At 35.0% G+C, this 27,560-nt stretch overlaps 1 protein-coding gene across 4 annotated transcripts in view; it reads right to left on the reverse strand.

Annotated features, from left to right (window-relative positions):
* Positions 1–27,560, reverse strand: part of LRBA (LPS responsive beige-like anchor protein) — a 745,100-nt gene that overhangs the window by 380,650 nt on the left and 336,890 nt on the right. For all 4 annotated transcript variants that reach the window (XM_036852028.1, XM_036852030.1, XM_036852029.1 and 1 more), the window contains exon 37: positions 9,007–9,173. In XM_036852028.1, the coding sequence (XP_036707923.1) occupies positions 9,007–9,173 (167 nt within the window). The remainder of the gene's footprint in view (positions 1–9,006; positions 9,174–27,560) is intronic.

Here is a 27,560-nt window from a genome sequence, read left to right on the forward strand (position 1 = left end):
AGATCCAATGAAAGTTTTGTAAAGGAATTAGCCAGTGACTGGCAGATTGTAAGCACTCAAAAACCTAGTACCAATTACTAACATTAAGAAGTTACATAATGGTTATAAGTATAGACTCTGAGTCAGACTACCTGGGTTCAAATGTTAACTCAAAAGAGAAGGCCCAAATCAATAATCAGAAATGAAAACAGAGAAGTTACAATCGACACCACAGAAACACAAAGGATCATAAGAGACTACTAAGAGAAACTATATGACAATAAAATGGACAACCTAGAAGAAACAAATTCTTAGAAAGGTACAATCTCCCAAGACTGAACCAGGAAAAAATAGAATATATGAACAGATCAATTACCAGTACTGAAATTGAATCAGTAATTTAAAAACTCCCACCAAACAAAAGTCCAGGACCAGATGGCTTCACAGGTGAACTCTACCAAACATTTAGAGAAGAGTTAACACCTATCCTTCTGAAACTATTCCCAAAAATTACAGAGGAAGGAACACCTCCAAACTCATTCTATGAGGCCACCATCACCTTAATATAAAAACCAGACAAAGATACCACACACACAAAAAAATTACAGGCCAATATCACTGATGAACATGATGCAAAAATCCTCAACAAAATACTAGCAAACTGACTCCAACAATATATTAAAAGGATCATATACCATGATCAAGTGGGATTTATTCCAGGGATGCAAGAATCTTTCAATATCCACAAATGAATCAGTGTGATGCACCATATTAAAACACTGAAAAATAAAAACCATATGGTCATCTCAATAGATGCATAAAAAGCTTTTGATACAATTCAACATCCATTTATGATAAAAACTCTTCAGAGAGTGGTCATACATGGAACACACCTCAACATAATAAAGGCTATATATGACAAAACCAACAGCAAACATCACACTCAATGGTGAAAAGCTGAAAGCATTCCGTCTAAGATCAAGAACAAGACAAGGACGCCCACTCTCACCACTTTTATTCAACATAGTTTAGGATGTCCTAGCCACAGCAATCAGACAAGAAAAAGAAATAAAAGGAATCCAGATTAGAAAGGAAGAAGTAAACGTGTCACTGTTTGCAGATAACATGATGCTATACATAGAAAATCCCAAAGACACTACCAGAAAACTACTAGAGCTCATCAATGAATTTGGCAAAGTTGCTGTATACAGAAGTAATAACCAGAAATCTGTTATATTTCTATACACTAGCAATTAAATATCAGAAAGAGAAAAAAATTTTTAACATTTTTATTGGAGTGTAATTGCTTTACAATGGTGTGTTAGTTTCTGCTGTATAACAAAGTGAGTCAGCTATAGGTATACATATATCCCCATATCCCCTCCCTCTTCCGTCTCCCTCCCACCCTCCCTATCCCACCCCTCTAGCTGGTCACAAAGCACCAAGCTGATCTCCCTGTGCTATGTGGCTGCTTCTCACTAGCTATCTATTTTATATTTAATCAACTTATTTTAATAGTTAACATTTGCCATCTTTGCAATAATTTGTGTTAACATCTCCCTCCTCCTTTAAGCCTCAGGCTCTAATGCAAACCAACTATTGTTGCTTTCTTCTCACAGGTAATCTGTCTGAAATAAATAAAATGCATATGAAATAAGATTTTGTTAGTTTAACTTGTTCATTGTCACATAACCAGTTAGTGAAAGAGTCAGGAATAGAAATACAGATGTCACACTAGAGTTCTTTCCACGAAATCACACTGATCTTTTACCAAAGAAAGACTAAAGATGGATTAAAAAAAAAAAAAAAGGCTTTTATTTCCTTATTTATGGCTATATACAGTGAGAAATTATCATCACTGCTTTTAAGCTATTTATAATTTTCTGTTCACTTTCCCATTGCCTCTCTTAGACAGAAAGTTCTATGAGGGCAAGAGACATATCTGTTTTACTCATATTGGTTTTTGGAGTGCCTTACTGTGCACAGTAAATGATGCACAGCTGGTGTTAAATAAATACGAATAGAAAAAGTCCTCCAATAGGCAGGAGAAACAAAACTTGAAACAGCCAAGTATCAGCTACAAGAATAGCCTACAGTAGTCTTAAGTGGAAGGCAGCCCTGACAACAAATTGCAAGTTTGGCTAAACTACTGCTGTGGTTTTCAAGTGATTTTTGTACTGGGGTACTTGTTAAAAACACAGATTGCATGGTTCCCTCTCCAGGTCTATATGAAACCACTAAATTTTCTCAAATTCCTTAAATAATTTCATCTGCTTCCAACCCTTTAAGATACTTCTGAAAATTTTTGATTATACCAAAAATTATACCAGGGACTATTAAAGTTCAAGGACTCCCCACCCAAGTTACAATTTAAAATTACCTATTGAGCTTCAAATTTTTCTAATCAAAATATTCAAAGTAAATTGTTACAGAAAAGTGTTCTTTACAGATAGAAACCAAAATTTCCAAGTCTGTAACTACTATCTACAGTACATCTCTTTTCAGATATATTCTATTTCTACTACGTTTTTCTTAATTTCTGAATTAATATCATCCTTCATAAAATACCACCAGTTGTGATAAAAATATTTTTGAACTTTACTGTTTAAATTTCTTGCTGCTTTGGTTGAAAGAAATTTATCTGATTTAATACCTAGCATAATGATAAGGTTAGATAAGTTATGAATGAAGACAAGTAGTCTACCTGATTAAAAAAAAATTTATTTAGGATATACTACAGGCTCATCACTAAGCTAGGAACTATGGCAATAACATAAGGTGAACATCTTATAATCTACACACAAAACAAACAACACAGTATACTGTCAGGTACCAAATTCTGCAGCATATATTGTGCATAACTGTCAGAGAACTTAGGAGGAAAGACTATCAAGAAAAACAGGAAGAGACTTCACTGAATAATGAAACTGAAAGGGGATTTCAAAAATCTTTAGGGTGTCTTTAGTGAACATACGTGCAATAATTTGTATTTCTTTTTCAATGTGTTTTTTTTTTATGGTTGCAACTTATTAACTTTGAACTGTCGGTACTTAATACCATAACTTATTTTATTGTTTATTTCTTTAAAATTACTTTGTACCAAAAATATTTTACCCAAAATTATTATAAAAACATATTCATTTTGAATATTGTAAAACATGTTAATTGCCTATAAAATTATGTAGTTTTTGCCTTATATTATTAGAAACTATAGCTATTCAATTCTCATATACTCAGCATCACTGATTTACAAAACATAAGTCATACATTTCTAGTAAGTCATTCAGTGTACTGTTAGATTTGACTAATAATAAAAGTTGTATCATAAGCATGTATAACTATATAACACAACTACACCGTGGCCATAAAATATGAGGGAAAAAGAACTGCTCCTCAGTACTGACACATCAGCATGTCTTCATGATAGATTGATACCAGAAATTTCTTTGCAGCAACATGGATGCAACTAAAGATTATCACACTAAGTGAAGTAAGTCAGACAGAGAAAGGCAAATACCACATAACATCACTTATATGTGGAATCTAAAATATGGCACAAATGAACTTATATACGAAACAGAAACAGACTCGCAGACATAGCAAACAGACTTGTGGTTGCCAAGGGGGAGAGGGAGTTGGGGTGAGGGGGGATGGACCGGGAGTTTGGGGTTAGCAGATGCAAACTATTATATATAGGATGGATAAACAACAAGGTCCTACTGTATAGCACAAGGAACTATATTCAATATCCTGTAATAAACCACAATGGAAAAGAATATAAAAAAGAATGTATATATATGGATAACTGAGTCACTTTTCTGTACAGCAGAAATTAACACAACATTGTAATCAATTATACTTCAATAAGAAAATAAATTTAAAAAATATCAACTTATCACAAAACTAAGAACATGAACAAGTCTCATTATGTTCTGGTCATAGGTATTTAATGTGCTTAGTGTTTGAAACTATTCTTTTCATGTAAACACTTTCAAATACACCTGTTTTCTTTAACTGACATCTCCATAGATTCTTCCATTTGTTTTGTAAGCTATTGATTTTTTTCTTTCCTTTTAAGAAAGGGAACAAGGAGGGGGTAAATGGGAAAAATGTTCGGTTTATTAAGCCATCTTACAATGTTATTGTCGGGATTGGTTATAAAGAATTTCTAGCATCATCAAAGCTCCAGAGAGAGCAATGAGTGGTGCTTGTACTGATGTCAAGTACTAGCTCCCAGGGGTGGGTAGGAATAAAAACAAAAGCATTTGAAAGAATAAGATTGGGTATATTATACCTATGACTAGACATCTGCTTGATTACCCACGTACTATAATGAAATCATATGCCTAAAATGAACTCTTGATAAGGAAAGTGTGTTAGCACTTTAATTTCTCTAGAAATTCACTGGTATTACCTACTTAGTAAAAAACTGGAGATGAAGAATGTTTTCAAAAGACATAATGCACTTCCGTTGAAATGGGAAACACATCCAAAAAGATGAGTTCAATATTAAATTTCACCAGCGAAAGATTTTTTTTTAAATCAGAAATTATTTTCAAAAAAATCAAGGTGTTTTTTTTGGTTGTGTTTTAAAAAGAGTAACTGATATAAACCCAACACTGCCCTAATCTTAGTTTTTTATAGGTCAAGTCCATTAGCTACTGCTTTCTTCAAACAATGGCATATAAAAAGAAAATGGGATATTTCCTACAAAGATTAAAAATTCTTTAGGCCTTTCCTTTCCTTGGACTCTGGATTTTAAAATGACATAGTACAAGATAAAATAGTAATGTTAATATTGATAGTTTGCCCATTACAGGTCAGCTAACTGTCCACTGGAACAGTTACAAAGCTGTTAGTTTCGATTTCACAAGGCCAATCAATACAGAGGCATACTGTTTCAATTTTGCCTGCATTGATTTTTTTTTTTTATAACACTCCAACCTTACAGCATTCATCTTTCTGAAAGAAGGAAGATTTGATTTACTGAAGAAAAATTGGAGAGAGCATCACAAAGATTTTACCGGCAAGCTTGTGACACAGAAAAAAGATGAATGTCTTTCAGGAAGAGACGCCTCTAGCTTGAGGGCATCCATTAGAACACATTCAAGCAATCTGAAATGGAGTTTCTTAAAGCAGCAGAAATCTAAACCTAAATACAGTCTCCTAAACTAATCAAAAGCATTCAAGAATCTTGATAAGAGATTCTCTTAAAAACTCCTAAACCTTATTACTTCTAAGATAATTTATGCTTCTAGTTCTATCCATGCATTTTTCAGAGGAGAAGAGAACCACCTTCTTTCCCGGACTAATACCAAGAGCGAATTTCCATGGTACATTAGTCAGCCTATTAGAATGCAATGAAGGACGATATGAGAAAAGGGTAGTATGTCCTCTGAGACTTCCATCCAGTGTTCTCCATCATCTCTCCTCATCCTTCTTACATCCAGCCACTTTACCAGGTGTCATCTACATGAAAGATGATTTGTCTTCTGACCCAAATAAACACAATGCCTGCTCCATGCACCGGAAAAAAATTACTTCTGCCACTCTGTTCATTTGTGGCCTCTTTCTTGCTTATTCCACTATTCTTATCAAGCTCTCTCTGTTTTCACCTGAGCCTCACTCCAGGTGACAGTAATGTATGGATGAACAGGTACTTGTCTGTCCCATTATTTCCTGAAATCTCTAAGCATTTGAAAAAATGCAATGACAGTAAAGGGCACACAGTTATAAGAGCTCTAAGGGAGGAATACTTTCTTTACCTGCCAATGCAATAGTCTAGGCATCAAAGAAAGGAGAGAGAGAGAGAAAGAGAGAGAGCTCCTCTCTCTTTCTCTTGTGGCAAAAGCTGGTATAAGCGGGATATTAAGACACAAATTGCATTCAGGCAGGTCACTAGGTGTCAAAAGATATTAGATGCCTGCTGTGAGGAAACAACAATTCCCATCTGCTTCTGAGAAAATAATATTTTCATTTTCAGTTTTTATTGAATGGAAACTTTTGGGAATATGTCTTTATAAAGGGTATTAAGTCTAGCAAGTATAACATGTTCAAAATGGCTATAATCATCATTGTGTTATCCATAAAGCAGCAGATTTCATTTGGTCTCTTTAGATGGGATAAATTGGATTCTTTTTTTCCCGGCTTGCAGTTTTGTTGCAGGACCAGATGTTTCTCAAATGCCACATGCTGAGGCTCCTATACTGAATGTAGCACCTGACCTTCTCTATAATTGACTAAAAATATTGATGTAATGGCATGGGTCTGATTGTGATTTATTAAAACCACTGCCGATCCCAGGCCAGCTGCCAGGATTGCAGCCCGCTGATCGTGTGGCATTAGGAAAGCCATCAATAGTGAAACAAAACAAATGACATTAATGGGAAAGTATTAGGCCTACATAGCCATGGCTACAAGGAAATTATGTGGATTCCAAAGGAGGGTCAAAATAAAAAATGCCACAAATGAAATTTCTATATATTCTAATATGATTGAATTTATAAGACAAAATGCTACTATAATTCTTAAGATAAAACACAAAGGAATTATACTTAAAATAATTTAATCCTCTTTACTAGAATTTTGCTCAATGTGCATATTTCTTTTAACAGGCTTAGGATAGTTAAATGCATTATAGCTACAGTATGACTCTGATTTCTCTCTAATGCCATTTATGTTTTCTAGAATTATGCTAAGTGAAGAACAAAGTACACTGTGTTAGTCTCATTTATTATAACCATGTCCATGATTTACAAGCTGATTATGCAAGCCTCATACAAGGGAAATCAGAATAGTTAACCACTCTCAAAGAATGGTAAGCCAGCATACATTTTATCAACTACATTTTCTTACACAGCTTCCTAAAAAAGGGCACCAAGGTCTAGAAATCCACTCTAATTGGAATTAATACTGAAAAGGTCTACTTTAAGATAATTGTATTAAAGGCATTAGGGAACAACCAGGTATTCCAAATAAGTAACAGCTGAATGTGACACTGAACTAAATACAACGACAAAAATATCAGCATGGAGGCAATGTGCTTTGCTAAGCATTGTTTTTAATAAAATCTAAGTAAGTTATGAGATTTATAAAGAGGAAAATATCAATTCACTAATATCAATTTTCCTTTCAATGATGCATCCTTGTTGTTGCTCTTAATTAAAAATGTATACATTTAAAAGCAAACAGTTTGACAGCTATTTTTACTTGGGAGCAAAAAAGTAAAAAAATGTTCTGTAAATTTGGGGAAATATTAAAATTTCAGAATTCAATTTTTTCTGGCTTTATAGAATAATAGAGTCAAACCCTTGAACAACTCTATTACAGAAACGCTAATTATTTCTAGACAAATACATTTCACAGTCCATTTAGTTCTCCAAGATACTTTATTACACCAAAATCACTTCAGAAAAACGCTTTCGTGTTGACAGCACAGGTATACTGAGCTATACAATGGTATAGCTATCACAAGAAAGAATTTTGATCTTATAAAAATGACCCCTTTGGCATAAGTTGCCTAAAGGTTTTCATTTTAAAATTGTAAAACTCCTTTTAGGTCAAAAAAAAAAATTTTAAGCCTAAAAAAAAAAATGTAACAAACACATGTTTAGTTCCCAGTATGTGCCAAGCACTGTACATCAAAGTAATCTTCTAATTTATTCAGTACCAGGTGTCAAAATGACTATAACAAATCTGTTACATTAAAGTATCTGGAAACTCTAAAATCTTCAATACAACTCCCCTTCCCCAGTCCCCTCCAAACACACACCCATGGGCTTTTAGATGTTGCAATATAAGGCACTAGAGAGTCCTGACCCAGTAATTCATGTCATTCCCATGACCATTCTTGCAGCTGAGATCAGCTGGAATAGTAATTAAAACAAACAAACAAACATGGTTTCTGCTTTTACTCAGTCCTTTTGCCTTCAAGACCTTGACCTGCATTCCTTCCTCTGAACACCAAAAATGATATGCCCAGAAACATAATTCATTTTAAGTATTCTCCACAATAAGCATGATGAGATATATCTACTCTATATTAGTGAATACTTGTACTCAAAACAAAAACATCCCATATCAGATAGGTTTCAACTCAACTAGTTTAAAGTTCAGCTTAAACGAAAACTAAAATCTTTTTCTGTTTACTGGAAAATCTCTAAAACTAGACTTTGATGTCTGCTAGACACATGAATTGCTTAAAACACAAGCAGAAACCAGTTACGCCTATATATAATATACAAGTAATTTTCTATTTTCTTTTGTGGTTGTTGTCTTCCAGAAAAAGGTATGCAGAAAAGAGGAATTAAAAAATATCTTTCTAGTGGGAAAATAACATTAACATTATCATTAACATTAATGTTTTTCATTAACATTACTTAAATGAGTCAAAACATGTTCCTAAGACTTGTAGAATAAAATATTCCAAAAAGACTAAATTTTATGATTTATCTAAGTTCCTTAGTCCTAGAATGTAAATATTTTGTTTCTAAAATTAGAATAAAAAATTGCACCTTCAGTTTGGTAATCTTAAAAGGAGGTAGATGTAGTAAATAAAATTTTAAAGATGGTATTTTTTCATCACAGCCCTGTAATTTGCAACAAAATTCAAGAAAACAACACATATTATTATGTTTTCAAATTTATGTGTTAAAAACTCAAAAGTGTAAAATAGGGAATAGTTTCTTAAAATAAAGTATTGTACTTGTATAAATTCAGATGTAAGCGCAACTAGTAAAAGCAGTTTACACTAACTACTTCCCTTAACAGTTCACTTCAAAATGAATAAATATATGAGCAACTATTCTTTTAGAAGTAGTTGAAGGGAACTGAAATATCCACAAAGATCCATAACTATACTCATACTGATTTTCTCCTTCCCCTTTGCTTTAAATTCATCGTAGAAGATAAAATACAAAATTAAATTACTTTGTTCTTCATCTGGCCTTGATCATATCCAAAGCCATTTATCTAAACCAAGGACTTCTATAGAAAATCAGTGGCCAAATCCTAAAGGTATAACTTTACCTCACTGCAGAATTTCCCCAGGCTCCATGCTTGTCTGTGAGAATGTTGATAATTTTCTGGATTAGCTGAGTTGCTGTCACATGGTCTCGATATTTGGCTGCTCTAATCAAATGATCACACATCTTCTCATCTTCTCGTCTGTCTGCTGAATACTGGGCACACAGTGACTTGGATAGGAAAAAGAAATATCTATTAATACTATAAAAATATGGAAACAAACCCTTTAAATGCATTATGAAATAATCTCTAATATGAACTGAACCAACCAAAAATTTAAAGTGACTTTTACATCACTCATTAACTGAATTGACAAGAGTTGGTGATCTACTCTCAGTACAACCATCCCCCAAGAATTTATTTCTCTGAAGTCACTCATAAGATACACTCAGAAGTGGTTAATATTTAAGCAGAGACCTGAATAAAGAGAAGAAGCCAGTCATGTGAAGATGCAGGGTCCACATTACAAGCAGCATGAAGGGCGGTTGCAAAGCACTCAAGCAAAGTGAATAAAGGGAAGAGTGGTATGAAATGAGTTTGGAGAGGCAGGCAGGGGCTGCATCATTTAGTACAGTGTAGTTATGGTAAAGAGTTCAGATTTTATTCTAATGCAATGGAACACCAGTAGGAGGTTAATTATGGGAGTGATGTGATTGATTTACATATTAAAATGATCACTAGAAGCTCCATTTAGAGAATGGATTGTAGTGGAACAAGGGGGTTAAGGAGGGAGGCTACTACAAGGCTACTGCACAAGTCCAGAAAAGAGACGCTGGTGGCCTGCAATAGCAAACTGAGCCGGTTCTCAACACCTTTAGAAAATGACAAAAACAGTTTGGTCTTTTAAACCTTAGCTACGTAAAATGGACCACCAGCACTAGAATCACCTAGGAACTTATTAAAAATGCAGAATTATAGGTCCCACTCCACACCTACTAAATCAAAATCTGGATTTTAATGAGATCCCCAGGTGATTTATACATTAAAGCTTGAAAAGTACTTTCTTAGATATCAATTTTGCCAAAAAATTTTAGGATTCTTTAGCAATAATCAGATACAATACAATCATTAGTTTCCAAGTTGCTTATTTCTTTTCTTTTGGAATTCAGACACTTGTGGTGTCATGTTTATGGTGCTATACTACCTAGTTAATTAATTGTTTAAAATTAAAAAAACAATTAATGTAAACTTAATACTTAATTCTGGTCACAGAGTCTATTGGGCTCCTTTCCCTTAACCTCCAAATGAAAGCTCACGTATACATCCACATGTATATACAACCTATGATGAGTAATAAAAATTTGATGTTGGAACCCTTTCCTACTGTATACCAGTTTAGATAGATTGTTGCCATACACTATCCCCAGCACTGTCCCAGCAATAAGAGAGGGCCTTAACTGTCCTAAACCAGTGAGGGTAATAATCACACCCACACTGACAAACTGTCTGAGGGAACAGCACTTGATCTAATTGGTGCAATTAAGAGGAAAGGTCAGAAGTTTTGCTGGGTAATTCCTTCCTTCCTCTTAGGGTGTAAAAGAGGAAGTACATAATTCCAGGAGTATTGAAAGCTCTTTCTGTAGGAGAGAAGCAAGCCTGAGGATGAAGCTAAAACCCAAAGGGAGCAGAGCTATGAGAATTACAGAAATAAAGAGTAAGAGTAAGAGTTTATTCCAAATGGAATCATGAACTTCTGGATCAAAGACCAGCCTACCTTTACACTTTCTGTGAGACCTTTTTTTTTTTTCCTAAGACTTTTTACTAGAACCTGTAAGCTCCTGTTCAGTCATTGAAGGCCAGTGTGAAGTGGGTTTTCTGCTCCTAACACCATAAGCAACCCAACTGATATGGTGTTTATGTACATGCATAAGGAATCAAATATCTCTTAGTCTGTGCAAAACACTAGGCTATAGGGATAAAAAGTTGACTTAGCTTGATAGCCTTTGCCATGGAGAATCCTCACTCCTTACAGATTGTGAGGAGGCAAGTGGGAATAAAAGTACAGTAGCCCCTTGCTATGGGGTGGGGGGAATAGGATCCAGGACCCGTACGGATACCAAAATTTGCAGATGCTTAAGTCCCTTTCACACATATCATATAATATATATTATATTCAATATATATGAATATATATTATATATGCATATGAATAAACATAAGATTGGGAAGCAAATCAAAAACCAGACTAAAGCATCATCCTTGGTAGTATCTCTTGTCAGTCTTGGGCAACTAACTCACTTTACCTCACTAGGTCTAACTGCTTTCATCTGCACAATGAGAGGATTATATTAGCTCTAGGAATTGTACAATTGGAAGATTTTGGCCAACCTCTAAGAGGTTAGTTTTTGTACACTGGTAAAGGCAAAGTACTTCTTTTACCTAAACACTGATATGAAGAAAATAAATCATGTTAGAAATTAGATTTATAAGAAATTAAAGGCAAATGCTGGATAGTATATTAAAAGACTGAGCCAAACCATAGGACAATTCAGTTTGTCAAAAATATGATTTGAGCAAATAAAAGAAAATATGATTAAGAAATACTTGAAGGGGAGTAGTTTAAGTGAAGATAACTAGGGAATGATTCCACTGTAACAAAAATGTCAACTGCTATGTGATATTTTCAGAGATTCATCCCAGAACTAGGCAGCAACCTACAGGTTATTTCACATCTAACCCAACCATACACTGAAACCAATAGGACAACAGGACAAAATGGTAGACATTTGAAGAATTTTTATACCTTCACCATTCCCTACTATATACACAGTCTACCTTTGTCTAACCTTACCTGACAAGAGGAAATTAAAATTACTGATGGAAATTAGAAAATAACTGGCTTCTATATACTCCCCTGAAACACCAGATACCTTCATATTAAATGTACTATTTAAAAGGCTATTATTTCTGTATTTTATTAATATTAGAATAATTTAACTTTATCAAATCATATTTTGCAAACATTTGATAAGCAACTAAAGTTTGCTTTAAAAGGCATAATTCTAAAAAGAAGAGTTCAAGGTATGTTAAATAGTAAAATGGTTTAAAGTGTTCTTTAATGGATCCTCCTTTACAATTTAAACAGCAACTTTTCATATCTGACATAAAATCTATAGATATAAATCACATTAAAGGGCTATTCTTTCCTGATTATCAATCTCTGTCTCATTGTGGAACATTATAGTCACATGTAACCTTAAAACATGATAAAAGGAAACCAAAGAAGAATGTTTTGTAAAGATATAATGAACTTGTATCTATTCTTAAAAACAACTTTAAAATGGAATTTGAATATATTCTTACTAAAAACCAATAACAAATTCAACATATGACATATCACTCAAAGTCAAGTACAGATGAGGAATATCTGCTTCAAGATCAAACACACGTTACTTATTGAAGGAGTATATATATTTGTGTGTGTGCGCTGTGTTTAAAGTTTGAGTGGAGGTACCCCAAGAGACCTTGCCAAAATGTACCATCAATAAAATCAAGGGCCAGGTCTAGTACTTGCATTCAGTTTTACTTTACATCAACTTTTCTATATTCCTATTTTAAGCAAAACATAAACTAAGTAATATGATGTCACAACAATAACCCCCAAAAATCTGAATCTTAAAAACAAAAGAAATAAGCATCTTGGAAACTACTAATTCAAATATATTTGATTATTGGTAAAGAAATCTAAGATTTATTAGCATAGAATTAATAAAATATAAGATAAATACACCTAGTTTTGAAAAAACATTCACTTACTTGCAGGGCGAAAATAAAGAGAGAAACAATTTAGACAACATTTATAATTCAAGTAACTATTCTGGATCTTTAAATGTAAATAAAGAAATGAAGACAATACCACATTCAGTCTTTCCTTCCAGATGCTATGTCTCTACCTAAGTTTACTATGTGTCCTTTTTATGAAAGCTCAGAGAGGAGTGAACTTAAAATTAAGCAGATTTTTCTATTACCCTCCTGCTATCACTCTGATCACCTTTCTTGGTGGTCAGAAGTTTTCTGCATCACTTCCCAGTATGCTGGCATTTTCTCAAGGCTTTGTCATATGTCCCTTGGCAATATCATCCACTCCCATATCATCTATTATTATCAACTTAGATCTAGCTGTCAAATTTTTCATATCTAACCCAGCTGTTTTCCTAAGTTCAGACCCATATTTCTATTTGTAGGATAGTCTCCAATCATTCAATAAGTACCTAGAATTAAAAATGTACAAAACTGAACCTACCACCTTTATCCGAAACATGCTATTAAACTGAAAAGGGAAAGCTTTTCTATTTCTGTCATCTGTGACTTCTCAATTTCCCTCACTTCATATCCCACCACTACATTTTAGCAAAACCTCTTAACCACTCTTATCACTGTCCTAACGTAGATCTTTATTTGCTCACAACTCAGCTCTCGAAATAATCTTCTGTCATTTTATGAGCAGTCCCAGAATTGTTCCTAGAAGAATTTACTTTGGTAAAACACAGATATATTTATATACCCAATCCTCAAAAAAATACATGATTGTCTAAAATATCAAACAATTAGAACCAAATTTTACTAGCCAGATCTGTGTGTGTGTGGCCTTCTTATAATTCACTAACATGGCATATAATCTTTTACATACCTGTCTATCCATCCTATATGCCAGATACACTCAGATTATATGCTATTCCCAAAATATCCTCAAGACATTTTCAAGACCCAGAAAGTATATTTCTCCTATAGCTTTTACAGGTGAAACAAGTATAAAGATGTCTATTGAGAAGGTAAGATAGGAATTTGAAAGACAAACTACTAGAGAAGAGGAACTCATGCAGAGAAAGAGATATAGAAATAGATACTTTTGATTCTTTGGCTGAATATAAAAATGGAACAAAATATGAAAAATTCCAAAATAATTGGAAATTAAGCAATTCATCTCCAAGTAACAAAATATGGAAAAAAGATGAAATCAGAAGGAAAATTAGAAAAATTTGTGGGAATTGGCCACATCAGCATTTAAAATAAAATTTATAGCTTTAAATTTTATATTAGAAAATATTAAATATTGAAGGAAGAAATAATACAAATATTAAAATCAGATGACAGAAGCTAAGGAATACATTGCATCCAATTTTGCATTAAAGGAATAGAAAACTAAACACTAGTATAATTTGCCCAAATAAACACAAAAACTTTCAACAAAATACTACCTATAAAATGAATTATACATCAGGATGAAGTAGAGTTTATCCATGAAATACAAAGCTCGTTTAATATTTAAATATCAATCAGTATAATTCACTATAAAACAGAAAAGGAGAAAAACATATCACCTTAATCGATTTTTTTTAAAAAGTAATTAACATTCAAAACCATTTCATGAAAATAAATAAATTCATTAATTAAATAACAAAACACTCTACAAACTAGGAATACAAAGAGACTTCCTAAACCTTAGGAAGGGCATCTATAAAACTCATTCAACTAAAACTGTGAATAAAATAGGTAGGTCCTCTCTCATGACTTCTATTCAGTATTATAAAAGAGATCCTAACCAGTACAATGAGGACAATAAATAAATAAATAAATAAAAAGATGGTTTGAAAAGGAAAGAGTAACAGAGTCTTCATTTGTAGTTATGTTCCTGTATGTTATAATCCTGAGGGTTCTAGGGAAAAACTACCAGAACTTATAAGTAACTTTGACAAGTCTCTTAGATACAAGGTTTATATACTAAAAATTAATTATATTTCTCCATGCTGGCAATATCAACTGGAAAATAAATTTTTTTAACTACTATTAAAAATAGCATTAAAAACATGAAATATTTAGCAATATATTGAAACATATTCCAATGTACACAATGAAAACCATAAAACATTGCTAAGTGAAATTAAATAAGTTAGGATATAGACAATGTTTATAGATTTAAAAAGTCAGTTTTTCGGGGGGAGTCAAGATGGCGGACTAGGAGGACACAGCATTCGTGTCTCCACACAACTAGGGCGCCTACCAGGCACTGGTGGGGGGCCACAGACACCTAAGGGGATGGGAGGAATCCCCAGCGACCTGGTAGGATGTGGGGCATGGGGGGAGTGAAGGGGGAGGAGAAGTGGAGGCGGACAGGACTGGTGCCCCTGAGAGGTGGCTGGGGGAGGGGAAGGGATCTCACACCCGAAGAGGGAAACTGGGGGATCACTGGGAGGGCAGAGGATCAGAAGGGAACGTTTCCAGAGTTCCCCTGCCCACTTGGGTCCCCGGGAGCCTGCTGAGATCCCGGGCCTGATCCTCTACCCACCGAGGCCCCCTCAGCCAGGCAGATCCTGAGGGAGTGGGAGGGAGGGAAGGGGGAGCAACAGTAAAGACTGGACCTACAGGACCAGCACCCCTGAGGGGTGGCAGGGGGAGGGGAGGAGTTACTACACCCAGTGAGACCCACCCATGGTTAGGGGTCCAGTGGGGACAGGGGACACCCTGGGAGACACACTGTGGGTGGGCGGCAGAGGAACGGAAAGAAGCGGTCAGCACTTTCCCTGTCCACTTAGGCACCAGGGAGCCTGTTGGGCTCCCGGCCGAATCCTCTGCCCTCAGAGCCTCCCTCCTGCCATGCAGAACCCCAGCCCCGCCCCTATACCCCCACCAGGGGCCTACCTCTACACTCGGAGACCCCCTCTGAAACCCCCTCCAATGTGCTGGGCCTAAACCCCAGCCACACCCCCTCACTCAGGGCCCTACCTCCAAAACCCAGAACTGCACACTCCAGAGGCCCTCCTTTAGACGTGCTGCCTTTCCCTTTCCGTGCAGGTCCTAAGCAGAGGCCCCGCCCCACGCTTGAACGTTGCCCTGCCTAGGCCCCAGCCCCAGGGCCTTTTCCAACTATGTGGGTCTTCAGCTTAGGCCCCGGCCACGATCAAACATCACCCACCCACCAGCCTAGGTACCACCCCACCCCTGCCTAAACTCCACCCCCCATAGCAAAGGCTCTTTTTTTTTTTTCTTTTAGATTGGGGGTCTGTTTTAACTTGTTGATTCACAGTTCTTGATTCATTTAAATCTTTATTTTTTCAATTAAATGTTTCATTTTTCTTATTTTAATTTATCCTTTATACTTTGTTATTGTTCTGCCCCTTTTGGCTTGTTCCCCCTTTATTTATTTTTTCTTCTTTTTCTTTCTTTTTTCTGTAGTGGTTTTATTTTACCATGTTGCAGTTGTTCCAATTATATTATTTTTCCTAATATATTTTTTCTCTTTCTCATTTTATTTCATTTTCCATTCTTTGTTATTGTACTGCTTTTTTTCTTTTTCTTTTTCTTTTTTTTTTTTTGCCACACCACCTGGCTTTCAGGACCTTGGTTCCCAGGCCAGAGGTCAGGCCGGAGCTCCTGTGGTGGGAGCTCCAAGTCCAAACCGCTGGACTAACAGGGAAACTCAGACGCTAGGGACTACTAATCAGAGTGAGGTCTCCCAGAGGTCCTCATCTAGGCAGCAAGACCTGGCTCTATCCAACTGCCTGCAGATTCCAGTGCTGGACACCTCAGGTCAAACAACCAGTAACACAAAAATAAAGCCCCATCTATCAAAAAATAAAAATAAATAAGTGAAAAGACAACAAAATATGTTACAGATAAAGGAACAAGGTAATAACCTACAAGACCAAATAAACAAAGGCAAAATAGGCAACCTACCTGAAAAAGAATTCAGAGTAATGATAGTAAAGATGATCCAAAATCTCGGAAACAGAATGGAGAAAATACAAGAAACATTTAATAAGGATCTAGAAGAAGAAAAGAGAAAACAAACAGCAATGGACAACACAATAACTGAAATTAAAAATACTCTAGAAGGAATCAATAGCAGAATAACTGAGGCAAAAGAACGGATAAGTGAGCTCGAAGATAAAATGGTTGAAATAACTGCCAAGGAGCAAAATAAAGAAAAAAGAATGAAAAGAATTGAGGACAGTCTCAGAGACCTCTGAGACAACATTAAACGCACCAACATTCAACTAAGGGGGGGTCCCAGAATTAGAAGAGAAAAGGAAAGGTCTGAGAAAATATTTGAAGATATTATAGTCGAAAACTTCCCTAAGAGGGGAAAGGAAATAGTCAATTAAGTCCAGGAAGCAAAGAGAGTCCCATACAGGATAAACCCAAGGAGAAACACACTGAGACATATTAATCAAACTATCAAAAATTAAATACAAAGAAAAAACATTAAAATCAGCAAGGGAAAAGCAACAAATAACATACAAGGGAATCCCCGTAAGGTTAACCCCTGATCTTTCAGCAGAAACTCTGCAAGCCAGAAGTGGCAGGATATATTTCAAGTGATGAAAGGGAAGAAACTACAACCAAGATTACTCTATCCAGCAAGAATCTCATTCATATTTGACAGAGAAATCAAGAGATTTACAGACAAGCAAAAGCTAAGAGAGGGCAGCACCACCAAACCAGCTTTACAACAAATGCAAAAGGAACTTCTCAAAGTGGGAAACACAAGAGAAGAAAAGGACCTACAAAAACAAACCCAAAACAATTGAGAAAATGGTAATAGGAACATACATATTGATGATGACCTTGAATGTAAATGGATTAAATGCTCTAACCAAAAGACACAGACTGGCTGAATGGATACAAAAACAAGACCCTTATATATGCTGTCTACAAGAAAGCCACATCAGACCTAGGGACACATACAGACTGAAAGTGAGGGGATGGAAAAAGATATTCCATGCAAATGGAAATCAAAAGAAAGTTGGAGTAGCAATACTCATATCAGATAAAATAGATTTTAAAATAAAGACTGTTGCAAGAAATAAGGAAGGACACTACATAATGATCAAGGGATCAATACAAGAAGAAAACATTACAATTATAAATATTTATGCACCCAACATAGGAGCAGCTCAATACATAAGGCAAATGCTCACAGCCATAAAAGAAGAAATAGTAACACAATAATAGTGGGGGACTTTAACACCCCACTTACGCCAATAGACAGACCATCCAAACAGAAAATAAATAAGGAAACACAAGCTTTAAATGACACAATAGACCAGATAGACTTAAATGATATTTTTAGGACATTCCACCCGAAACTGGAAGAATACACTTTACTCAAGTACACACGGAATGTTCTCCAGAATAGATCACATCATGTGCCACAAATCAAGCCTTGGAAAATTTAAGAAAATTGAAATCGTATCAAGCATCTTTTCCAACCACAACGCTATGAGACTAAAAATCAATTATAGGAAAAAAACAGTAAAAAGCACAAATACATGGAGGATAAACAGTGCACTGCTAAATGGCCAATAACTGAAGAAATCAATGAGCAAAACAAAAAATACCTAGAAACAAATGACAACGAAAACATAACAATCCAAAACATAATACAGTTTTGAGAAGGAAGTTCACAGCAATTCAAGCTCACCTCAAGAAACAAAAAAATCTCAAATAAACAATCTAACCTTACACCTAAAGCAACTAGAAAAAGAAGAAAAAAGAAAACCCAAAGTTAGTAGAGGAAAGAAAACATAAAGATCAGATCAGAAATAAATGAAATACAAGCAAAGAAAACAATAGCAAAGATCAATAAAACTAAAGGCTGGTTCTTTGAGAAGATAAACAAAATGCTAAAGCTTTAGCTAGACTCATCAAGAAAAAAAGGGAGAGGACTCAAATCAATAAAATTAGAAATGAAAAAGAAGAGATTACAACCGACACCACAGAAATACAAAAGATCATAAGAGACTACTACAAGCCACCACTATATGCCAATAAAATGGACAACCTGGAAGGAAGGGACAAATTCTTGGAAAAGTACAACCTTCCAAGATTGAACCAAGAAGAATTAGAAAATATAAACAGACCAATCACAGGGAATGAAATTGAAACTGTAATTAAAAATCTTCCAACAAACAAAAGTCCAGAACCAGATGGCTTCACAGGCGAATTCTATCAAACATTTAGAGAAGAGTTAACACCTATCCTTCTCAAACTCTTCCAAAAAATTGCAGAGGAAGGAACACTCCCAAACTTGTTCTATGAGGCCACCATCACACTGATACCAAAACCAGACAAAGATATCACAAAAAATGAAAATTATACACCAATATCACTGATGAACATAAGATGCAAAAATCCTCAACAAAATACTAGCAAAAAGAATCCAACAACACATTAAAAGGATCATACACCATGATCAAGTGGGGTTTATCCCAGGGATGCAAGGCTTCTTCAGTATCCATAAAACAATTAATGTGATACACCATATTAACAAATTAAAGAATAAAAATCATATGATCATCTCAATAGATACAGAAAAAGCTTTAGACAAAATTCAACACCCATTTATGATAAAAACTCTCCAGAAAGTGGGCACAGAGGGAACCTATCTCAAAATAATAAAAGCCAAGTACAACAAATCCACAGCAAACATCTTCTCAATGGTGAAAAACTGAAAGCATTTCCTCTAAGATCAGGAATGAGACAAGGATGTCCACTCTTGCCACTATTATTTAACATAGTACTGGAAGTCCTAGCCGCAGCAATCAGAGAAGAAGAAGAAATAAAAGGAATCCAAATTGGAAAAGAAGAAGTAAAACTGTCACTGTTTGCCAATAACATGATACTATACATAGAAAATCCTAAAGATGCCACCAGAAAACTACTAGAACTAATCAATGAATTTGATAAGGTTGCAGGATACAAAGTTAATGCACAGAAATCTCTTGCATTCCTATACACTAACAACAAAAGATCAGGAAGAGAAATTAAGGAAACACTCCCATTTACCATCGCAACAAAAAGATTAAAATACCTAGGAATAAATCTACCTAAGGAGGCAAAAGACCTGTACTCAGAAAACTATAAAACACTGATGAAAGAAATCAAAGATAACATAAATAGATGGAGAGATATACCATGCTCCTGGATTGGAAGAATCAATATGGTGAAAATGACTATACTACCCAAAGCAATCTACAGGTTCAATGCAATCCCTATCAAACTGCCAATGGCATTTTTCACAGAACTAGAAAAACAATTTTACAAATTATATGGAAACACAAAGATCTTGAATAGCCAAAGCAATCTTGAGAAAGAAAAACAGAGCTGGAGGAATCAGGCTGCCTGACATCAGACTATACTACAAAGCTACAGTAGTCAAGACAGTATGGTACTGGCACAAAAACAGAAATATAGATAAATGGAACAGGATAGAAAGCCCAGAGATAAACCGACACATATATGGTCACCTTATCTTTGACAAAGGAGGCAAGAATATACAATGGAGAAAAGACAGCCTCTTCAATAAGTGGTGCTGGGAAAACTGGACAGCTACATGTAAAAGAATGAAATTAGAACACACCCTAACTCCATACACAAAAATAACCTCAAAATGGATTAAAAACCTAAATGTAAGGCCAGACACTGTAAAACTTAGACGAAAACATAGGCAGAACACTCTATGACATAAATCACAGCAAGATCCTTTTTGACCCACCTCCTAGAGTAAGGGAAATCAAAATAAAAATAAACAAATGGGTACTAATGAAACTTAAAATCTTTTGCACAGCAAAGGATACCATAAACAAGATGAAAAGACAACCCTCAGAATGGGAGAAAATATTTGCAAATGAAACAACAAAGGATTAATCTCCAAAATATATAACCAGCTCATGCAGCTCAACACCACAAAAACAAACAACCCAGTCCAAAAATGGGCAGAAGACCTAAATAGACATTTCTCCAGAGAAGACATACAGATGGCCAACAAATACATGAAAGGATACTCAGCTTCACTAATCATTAGAGAAATGCAAATCAAAACTACAATGAGGGGCTTCCCTGGTGGCGTAGTGGTTGAGAATCTGCCTGCCAATGCAGGGGACGCGGGTTCGAGCCCTGGTCTGGGAAGATCCCACATGCCGCGGAGCAACTAAGCCCGTGAGCCACGGCTACTGAGCCTGCGCGTCTGGAGCCTGTGCTCCGCAATGGGAGAGGCCGCGACAGTGAGAGGCCCGCGCACCGCGATGAAGAGTGGCCCCCGCTCGCCACAACTGGAGAAAGCCCTCGCACAGAAACGAAGACCCAAGCAGCCAAAAATTAATAAATAAATAAATTTATAAAAAAAAAAAAAAAAAAAAACTACAATGAGGTATCACCTGACAATTGTCAGAATGGCCATTATCAAAAAATCCACAAAGAAGAAATGCTGGAGAGGGTGTGGAGAAAAGGAAACACTCTTGCACTGTTGGTGGGAATGTAAATTGATACAGCCACTATGGAGAACAGTATGGAGGTTCCTTAGAAAACGATAAATAGAACTCCCATACGACCCAGCAATCCCACTACTGGGCATATACCCAGAGAAAACCATAATTCAAAAAGACACATGTACCCCAATGTTCACTGCAGCTCTATTTACAATACCCAGGACATGGAAGTAACCTAAGTGTCCATCAACAGATGAATGGATAAAGAAGATGTGGCACATATATACAATGGAATATTACTCAGCCATGAAAAGAAACAAAATTGAGTTATCTGTAGTGAGGTGGATAGATCTAGAGTGAAATAAGTCAGAAACAGAAAAACAAATACTGTATGCTAACACATATGTATGGAATCTAAAAAAAAATGGTTCTGAAAAACCTAGGGGCAGGACAGGAATAAAGATGCAGACATAGAGAATGGACTTGAGGACGCAGGGAGGGGGAAGGGTAAGCTGGGACGAAGTGAGAGAGTGGCATGGACATATATACACTACCAAATGTAAAAAAGATAGCTAGTGGGAAGCAGCCACATAGCACAGGGAGATCAGCTTGGTTCTTGTGACTACCCTGAGTGGTGGGAGAGGGAGGGTGTGAGGGAGATGCAAGAGGGAGGAGATATGGGGATATATATATATAAATATATATATATATATATATATATATGTATAGCTGATTTACTTTGTTATCAAGCTGAAACTAACACACCATTGTAAAGCAATTACACTCCAATAAAGATGTTAAAAAAATAAATAAAAAACAATAAATGCTGGAGAGAGTGTAGAGAAAAGGGAACCCTCCTGCACTGTTGGTGGGAATGTAAATTGATACAACCACTAGGGAGAACAGTATGGAGGTTCCTTCAAAACCTAAAAATAGAACTACCATATGACCCACCTATCCCACTACTGGGTATATACCCTGAGAAAACCGTAATTTAAAAAGATACATGTACCACAGTGTTCATTGCAGCTCTATTTACAATAGCCAGGACATGGAAGCAACCTAAATGTCCATCAACAGATGAATGGATAAAGAAGGTGTGGCACATATATACAATGGTGTATTACACAGCCATAAAAAGGAACGAAACTGTGTTATTTGTAGTGAGATGGATGGACCTAGAGTCTGTCATACAGAGGGAAGTAAGTCAGAAAGAGAAAAACAAATACCATATGCTAATGCATATATATGGGATTTTAAAAAGCGGTACTGATGAACCTAGTGGCAGGGCAGGAATAAAGACGCAGATGTACAGAACAGACTCGAGGGCACAGGGAAAGCGGAAGCTGGGATGAAGTGAGAGAGTAGCACTGACATATACACACTACCAAATGTAAAATGGATGGCTAGTGGGAAGCTGCTGCATAGCACAGGGAGATCAGCTCAGTGCTTTGTGATGACCTAGAGGGATGGGATAGGGAAGGTGGGAGGGAGGCTCAAGAGGGAGGGGATATGGGGATATATGTATACATATAGCTGATTCACTTTGTTTTACAGCAGAAACTAACACAACATTGTAAAGCATTTATACTCTAATAAAGATGTGAATAAATAAATAGATAAATAAATACATAAAACTCAGTTTTTAAAAATATCTACTCTCTTCAAATTGATTTTATAGATTCAACCCAATCTTAATTAAAAGTTTAGCAGGCTTTCTTATGGAAATTAGCAAGGTGAGTCCAAAATATACCTGAACAAAAAACAAAACAATAATAGCAAAACAATTTTACAAAAGAGAAATGAAATGGTAGAATTTTATACTCTTTGAATCACACTAAAAATTAGAAATCAATAGAGCATAGGTTATTAAATGAAAAAGGAATATCTTTTCAACAACTAGTGCTAAAACATCTGGCCACTCACAGGGGAAAAAAAAAGAAAGTAATTTGTCTTCACCTCATACCATACAAAAAATGTTTAATTCAAAATGAATCAAAGATCTACATATAAAAGTTAACATTACAGCACTTCTAGAAAAAAAAGTAGCAGAAAATCTGATGAACTTGGTGTAGGCAGAGAATACCTAGACTGAAATTCTTAGACTGGAAACCATAAAAGAAAATCATAACCACAGAAAAACTGCCAAATTAGACTTCACCAAAATTTATAAAATCTGCTCTTTAAAAGGCACCATTTAGAAAATGAAAATGCAAGAGAAAAGGCAATGAGAAAAAATATTCACCATACATATAATTAACAAAAGATTTCCTTACAGGATAAAGAACTCCTACAATGCAATAAGACAAACAAATTTAAAATCATAAACAAAGGATTTGAACAGACATTTTACAAAAGATATACAAATGACTAATATGTATGTGAAAAAATGCTTAGTCAGTAGGGAAATTTAAATAAAAACCGCAATACAGTATCACTATACACATACTAGCAGGGCTGAAATTACAGGTACTGACAATATCAAACACTGGCAAGGATGCGGATGAAATGGAACTCTCATAACTACCAACTAGCCAGATGAAGTATAAAATCTACAACTACTTTAGAAAATAGTTTGGCAGTTTCTTCTAAGCCTAAATATAAACTTGCAACAGCACCTAGCAATTCCAATCCTAGGTATTTCTTCAAAATGAATGATAACATATTTCCCCAAAAATGTATTGTATGAATATGCCCATAGTGCTTTTAATCATAAGAGCCAAACACTGGAAATACCCAATATCCACCTATAGATGAATGGATAAACAAAGTAATACTGCTCAGCAATAAAATGAAACAAAGGAGTGACACACACACAACAATGTGGATTGATATCAAAAACTTCATGCTGACAAAAACAATCCAGAAATTTGAGTAACTACTATGTAATTCCATTTATATGAAATTGTATAGCATGCCGAAGTATCTATAATAACAGAAACCAGATGAGCAGTTGCCTAGGGTTGGGTATGTATATGTGGAGAGGAACTGACCACAGTGAATCACAAGGGAATTCTCTGAGATGACAGAAATTTTCCATATCTTGATTATGACAGTTACAAAGGTATATACACTTGTCAAAACTCATCAAACTGTATACTTAAAATAGGTGTATTTTATTACATATGAACTATACTTCATTCAATAAATTATATTTAAGAAGTTTTTTAAAAATGAATAGACAAGGCACTGAGAAGAAAGTAGTTAAAAAATTCTTATTGAAAAAATTAGCTCATATAACAAGTAGGTAAATATCCCCTATAAATCTATAAGGCAGATAACCAGTAAGACAGATAACTAATAAACTGGGTAAAAGATAAACAGGTACTTCACAAAAGTACAATAAAAAATAGATAATAAATAACAATCAGGAGAAAAGATGTACAGTTGAATTTGTAAATAAAATCCAAAATAAAACACAATGAATTACCATTACACAACTACCAGAATGCTAAAATTAAAAGTGGTAACCAATTGTTGCTGAAAATTTGGAATAATGAGAACAGCTATACACTGATGTTGGGAGTGTTACATGCTTTTGCAAGAGAGTTTGGCAGTATCTATTAAAACTAAAAACATGAATACTTTATAGTCAAGTAAGTCCACCCTACAGATATACGTGAGCGTATACACCAAAAGACTACAAAATGTTCAAAGCAGCATTGTTCATAACAAACTGGAAACAACTGAATTGCCAATCAATAGCAGAAGAGATTGTGAAAAACTACTGCCCTACTAATATAACAGAATACCATACAGCATTGAAAATGAAATAGGAAAACAAATCAAATGAATCTCACAAACATAATGTTGAACTAAAAATGCCAGACAAAACCAACTTTGATTCCATTTATATAAAGTTCAAAAACTGAAAAAGAAATTACAATGATAAAAAAAATATTTAAGTGTTGAAAGAAAAAAAAGAAGCAAATAAGTCATTTCATAAAATAACATTATTTAGCTTAATGGAGCATGCAGACAAGGCTTCTCACAATCACTTTCTTTCAGCATCAGGGAAAGGAGGTAATGTTAAATGTACATTTTTTCTAGAGTTAAATTGCAGTATATTTTATGAGAAACAGGTTATAAAGCAAATTTTTATAATATTGTGAAATAAAAATAAATTCCAGTTAAAATGTTCAAGGCTAAAGGGACTTCCCTGGTGGCGCAGTGATTAAGAATCTGCCTCCCAATGCAGGGGACACATGTTCGAGTCCTGGTCCAGGAAGATCCCACATGCTGCAGAGCAACTAAGCCCGTGCACCACTACTACTGAGGCTGCGCTCTACAGCTTGCAAGCCACAACTCCTGAGCCCACATGCCACAACTACTGAAGCCCACGCACTTAAAGCCTGTGCTCTGCAACAAGAGAAGCCACCACAATTAGAAGCCCATGCACCACAATGAAGAGTAGCCCCCGCTCGCTGCAACTAGAGAAAAGCCCGTGCACAGCAATGAAGACCCAACGCAGCCAAAAATAAATAAAATTAAAAAAAAAAAAAAGTTCAAGGCTAAAATCTTTTAAATATTATATAACCCTTTTGCCTAATTTAGTAACATTTAATTTTAATTAAGCAATTGAAATGTATTGGTTTTATAAGTTTTGTGTTTCCGTTTTTAAAACAAACTTATACTCAAATAAAAAGGTAATGACTTATATGAAATAAAAAGAAAGTTCTCTCTTCCACCTCCTCCCTGTCTGGCTAATTGTTTTCTACAGAGGTAGTCACTGTTAACAGTAAGATGTAGTGCCTATATAAATAGAATCAAACTATACATCATTCCATGTCAGGACATATAGTTCTATCTTCATTCTTTTTCACGGCTACACAGAGTACTGAATTTTTATTTAACTATACCTTCTGGTAAACACTTTTAACAGTACTATCTTATGTCCCAATTTATCTCAAAATCACTTACACTATAAATTACTTGTCTCATTGTAAACGATTTACAAGGGAAATCACCTAAGGGACAACAAATTAAGAAGCTTTTCAATACTGCAATTTTGGAGGTCTTTGTACGTGATCTCAACTCAGATGTAAAGACTAATCATTAAAAAAAAAAGTTGTCCTCGGGAATCTTACAAAGACTCCTGAAAAAGACTTAGAAAAATGAAAGCTTAAAAACCTCAATAGCCAACGAAAGTCAGCCAATGACAATGTGTGACAGCCACCTTTAATTCTAAAGTGATTCCTCTGTCATCCAACGCCTCAAAGTATTGATTTCTCTCAGCGTGAAAAAGGCTACGCCAATGAAACAGATATAGCATCATCCCCATGATAACAGCATTCAAGGTTAAAACAGGCAGAGCACTTATCAAAGTATCGCTTCCATTTCTTATTGTTTTAATGGACTGGATACAATGTGTTGGGTTCTTATCTCTATAACTGCAGACTTCAAAACAGTATTTTTAAATAATCTGAGGATTAATATAACTTCTAATATTTTACCTAAGATAATAAAAAATTTGTTTTAAAAGCTTTTACATATTTGTAAAGTCAACACTAAGAAGAGGGCTACAGTTTCCACTTGTATGTCAACTGCACACACAACATTGTTTATATTATTTCATTACTTCATTAGAGTTACTTATTAACAATGAAAATCACAAAATTCTTAAGTAGATAACAAAACACCTTCCATAAAGACAAGCTGATTTCTTTAACAATGCCTGCATACATCATACATCAGCTTGGTAAATAAAGTAAAATGTGGTTAGAATCTGTGATCAACAAAATTAACATGAAATTTAAATAGGGTTAAACTCAAATAATTTTGTTTTTAAAAATCATAATATGAGACAAATATATCTTTGCATAAGATTATATGATTATACACAAACACATATACAGAGAGAGAGAGAGAAGGAGAGAGAGAAATCAAGAAGTTTTAATTTTTTAAACTTTAGTTTTTGCTAATCTGCACAAGAGCTGGATATCTTAAGTAAATCCTATAATCTTTTAACTCAACATATCTAGCTAACCATTATTCTTTGAAAAGCATACAAAACTAGGGTGTCTTACTTGTATTAGACTAAAAGGAGATATATGTATACACACACACACACACACACACACACACACACACACTACGACTACAAATAGGTAAGTCTTATGCTTAAATTTCAAATAAAAGTAGTTCAAGAACAAGCATGAAAACCAACAACTCAAAAAGTGATTAATTCATTCTTTAAAAAACCATAGTTAACAGTGTGGTTAAGAGCAGACTCTAGAACCATACAACCTGACTTTAAGTCTTGGCTCTGACACATTCATGCTCAGGCAAGGTATTTAATCTCCCTATGCCTCAGTTTCCTCATATAAAAAGGACATAATGTGATGTGCTTCT

Source organism: Balaenoptera musculus, chromosome 5 (assembly GCF_009873245.2).
Source record: "Balaenoptera musculus isolate JJ_BM4_2016_0621 chromosome 5, mBalMus1.pri.v3, whole genome shotgun sequence".
In the NCBI taxonomy this organism is placed as follows: domain Eukaryota; kingdom Metazoa; phylum Chordata; class Mammalia; order Artiodactyla; family Balaenopteridae; genus Balaenoptera; species Balaenoptera musculus.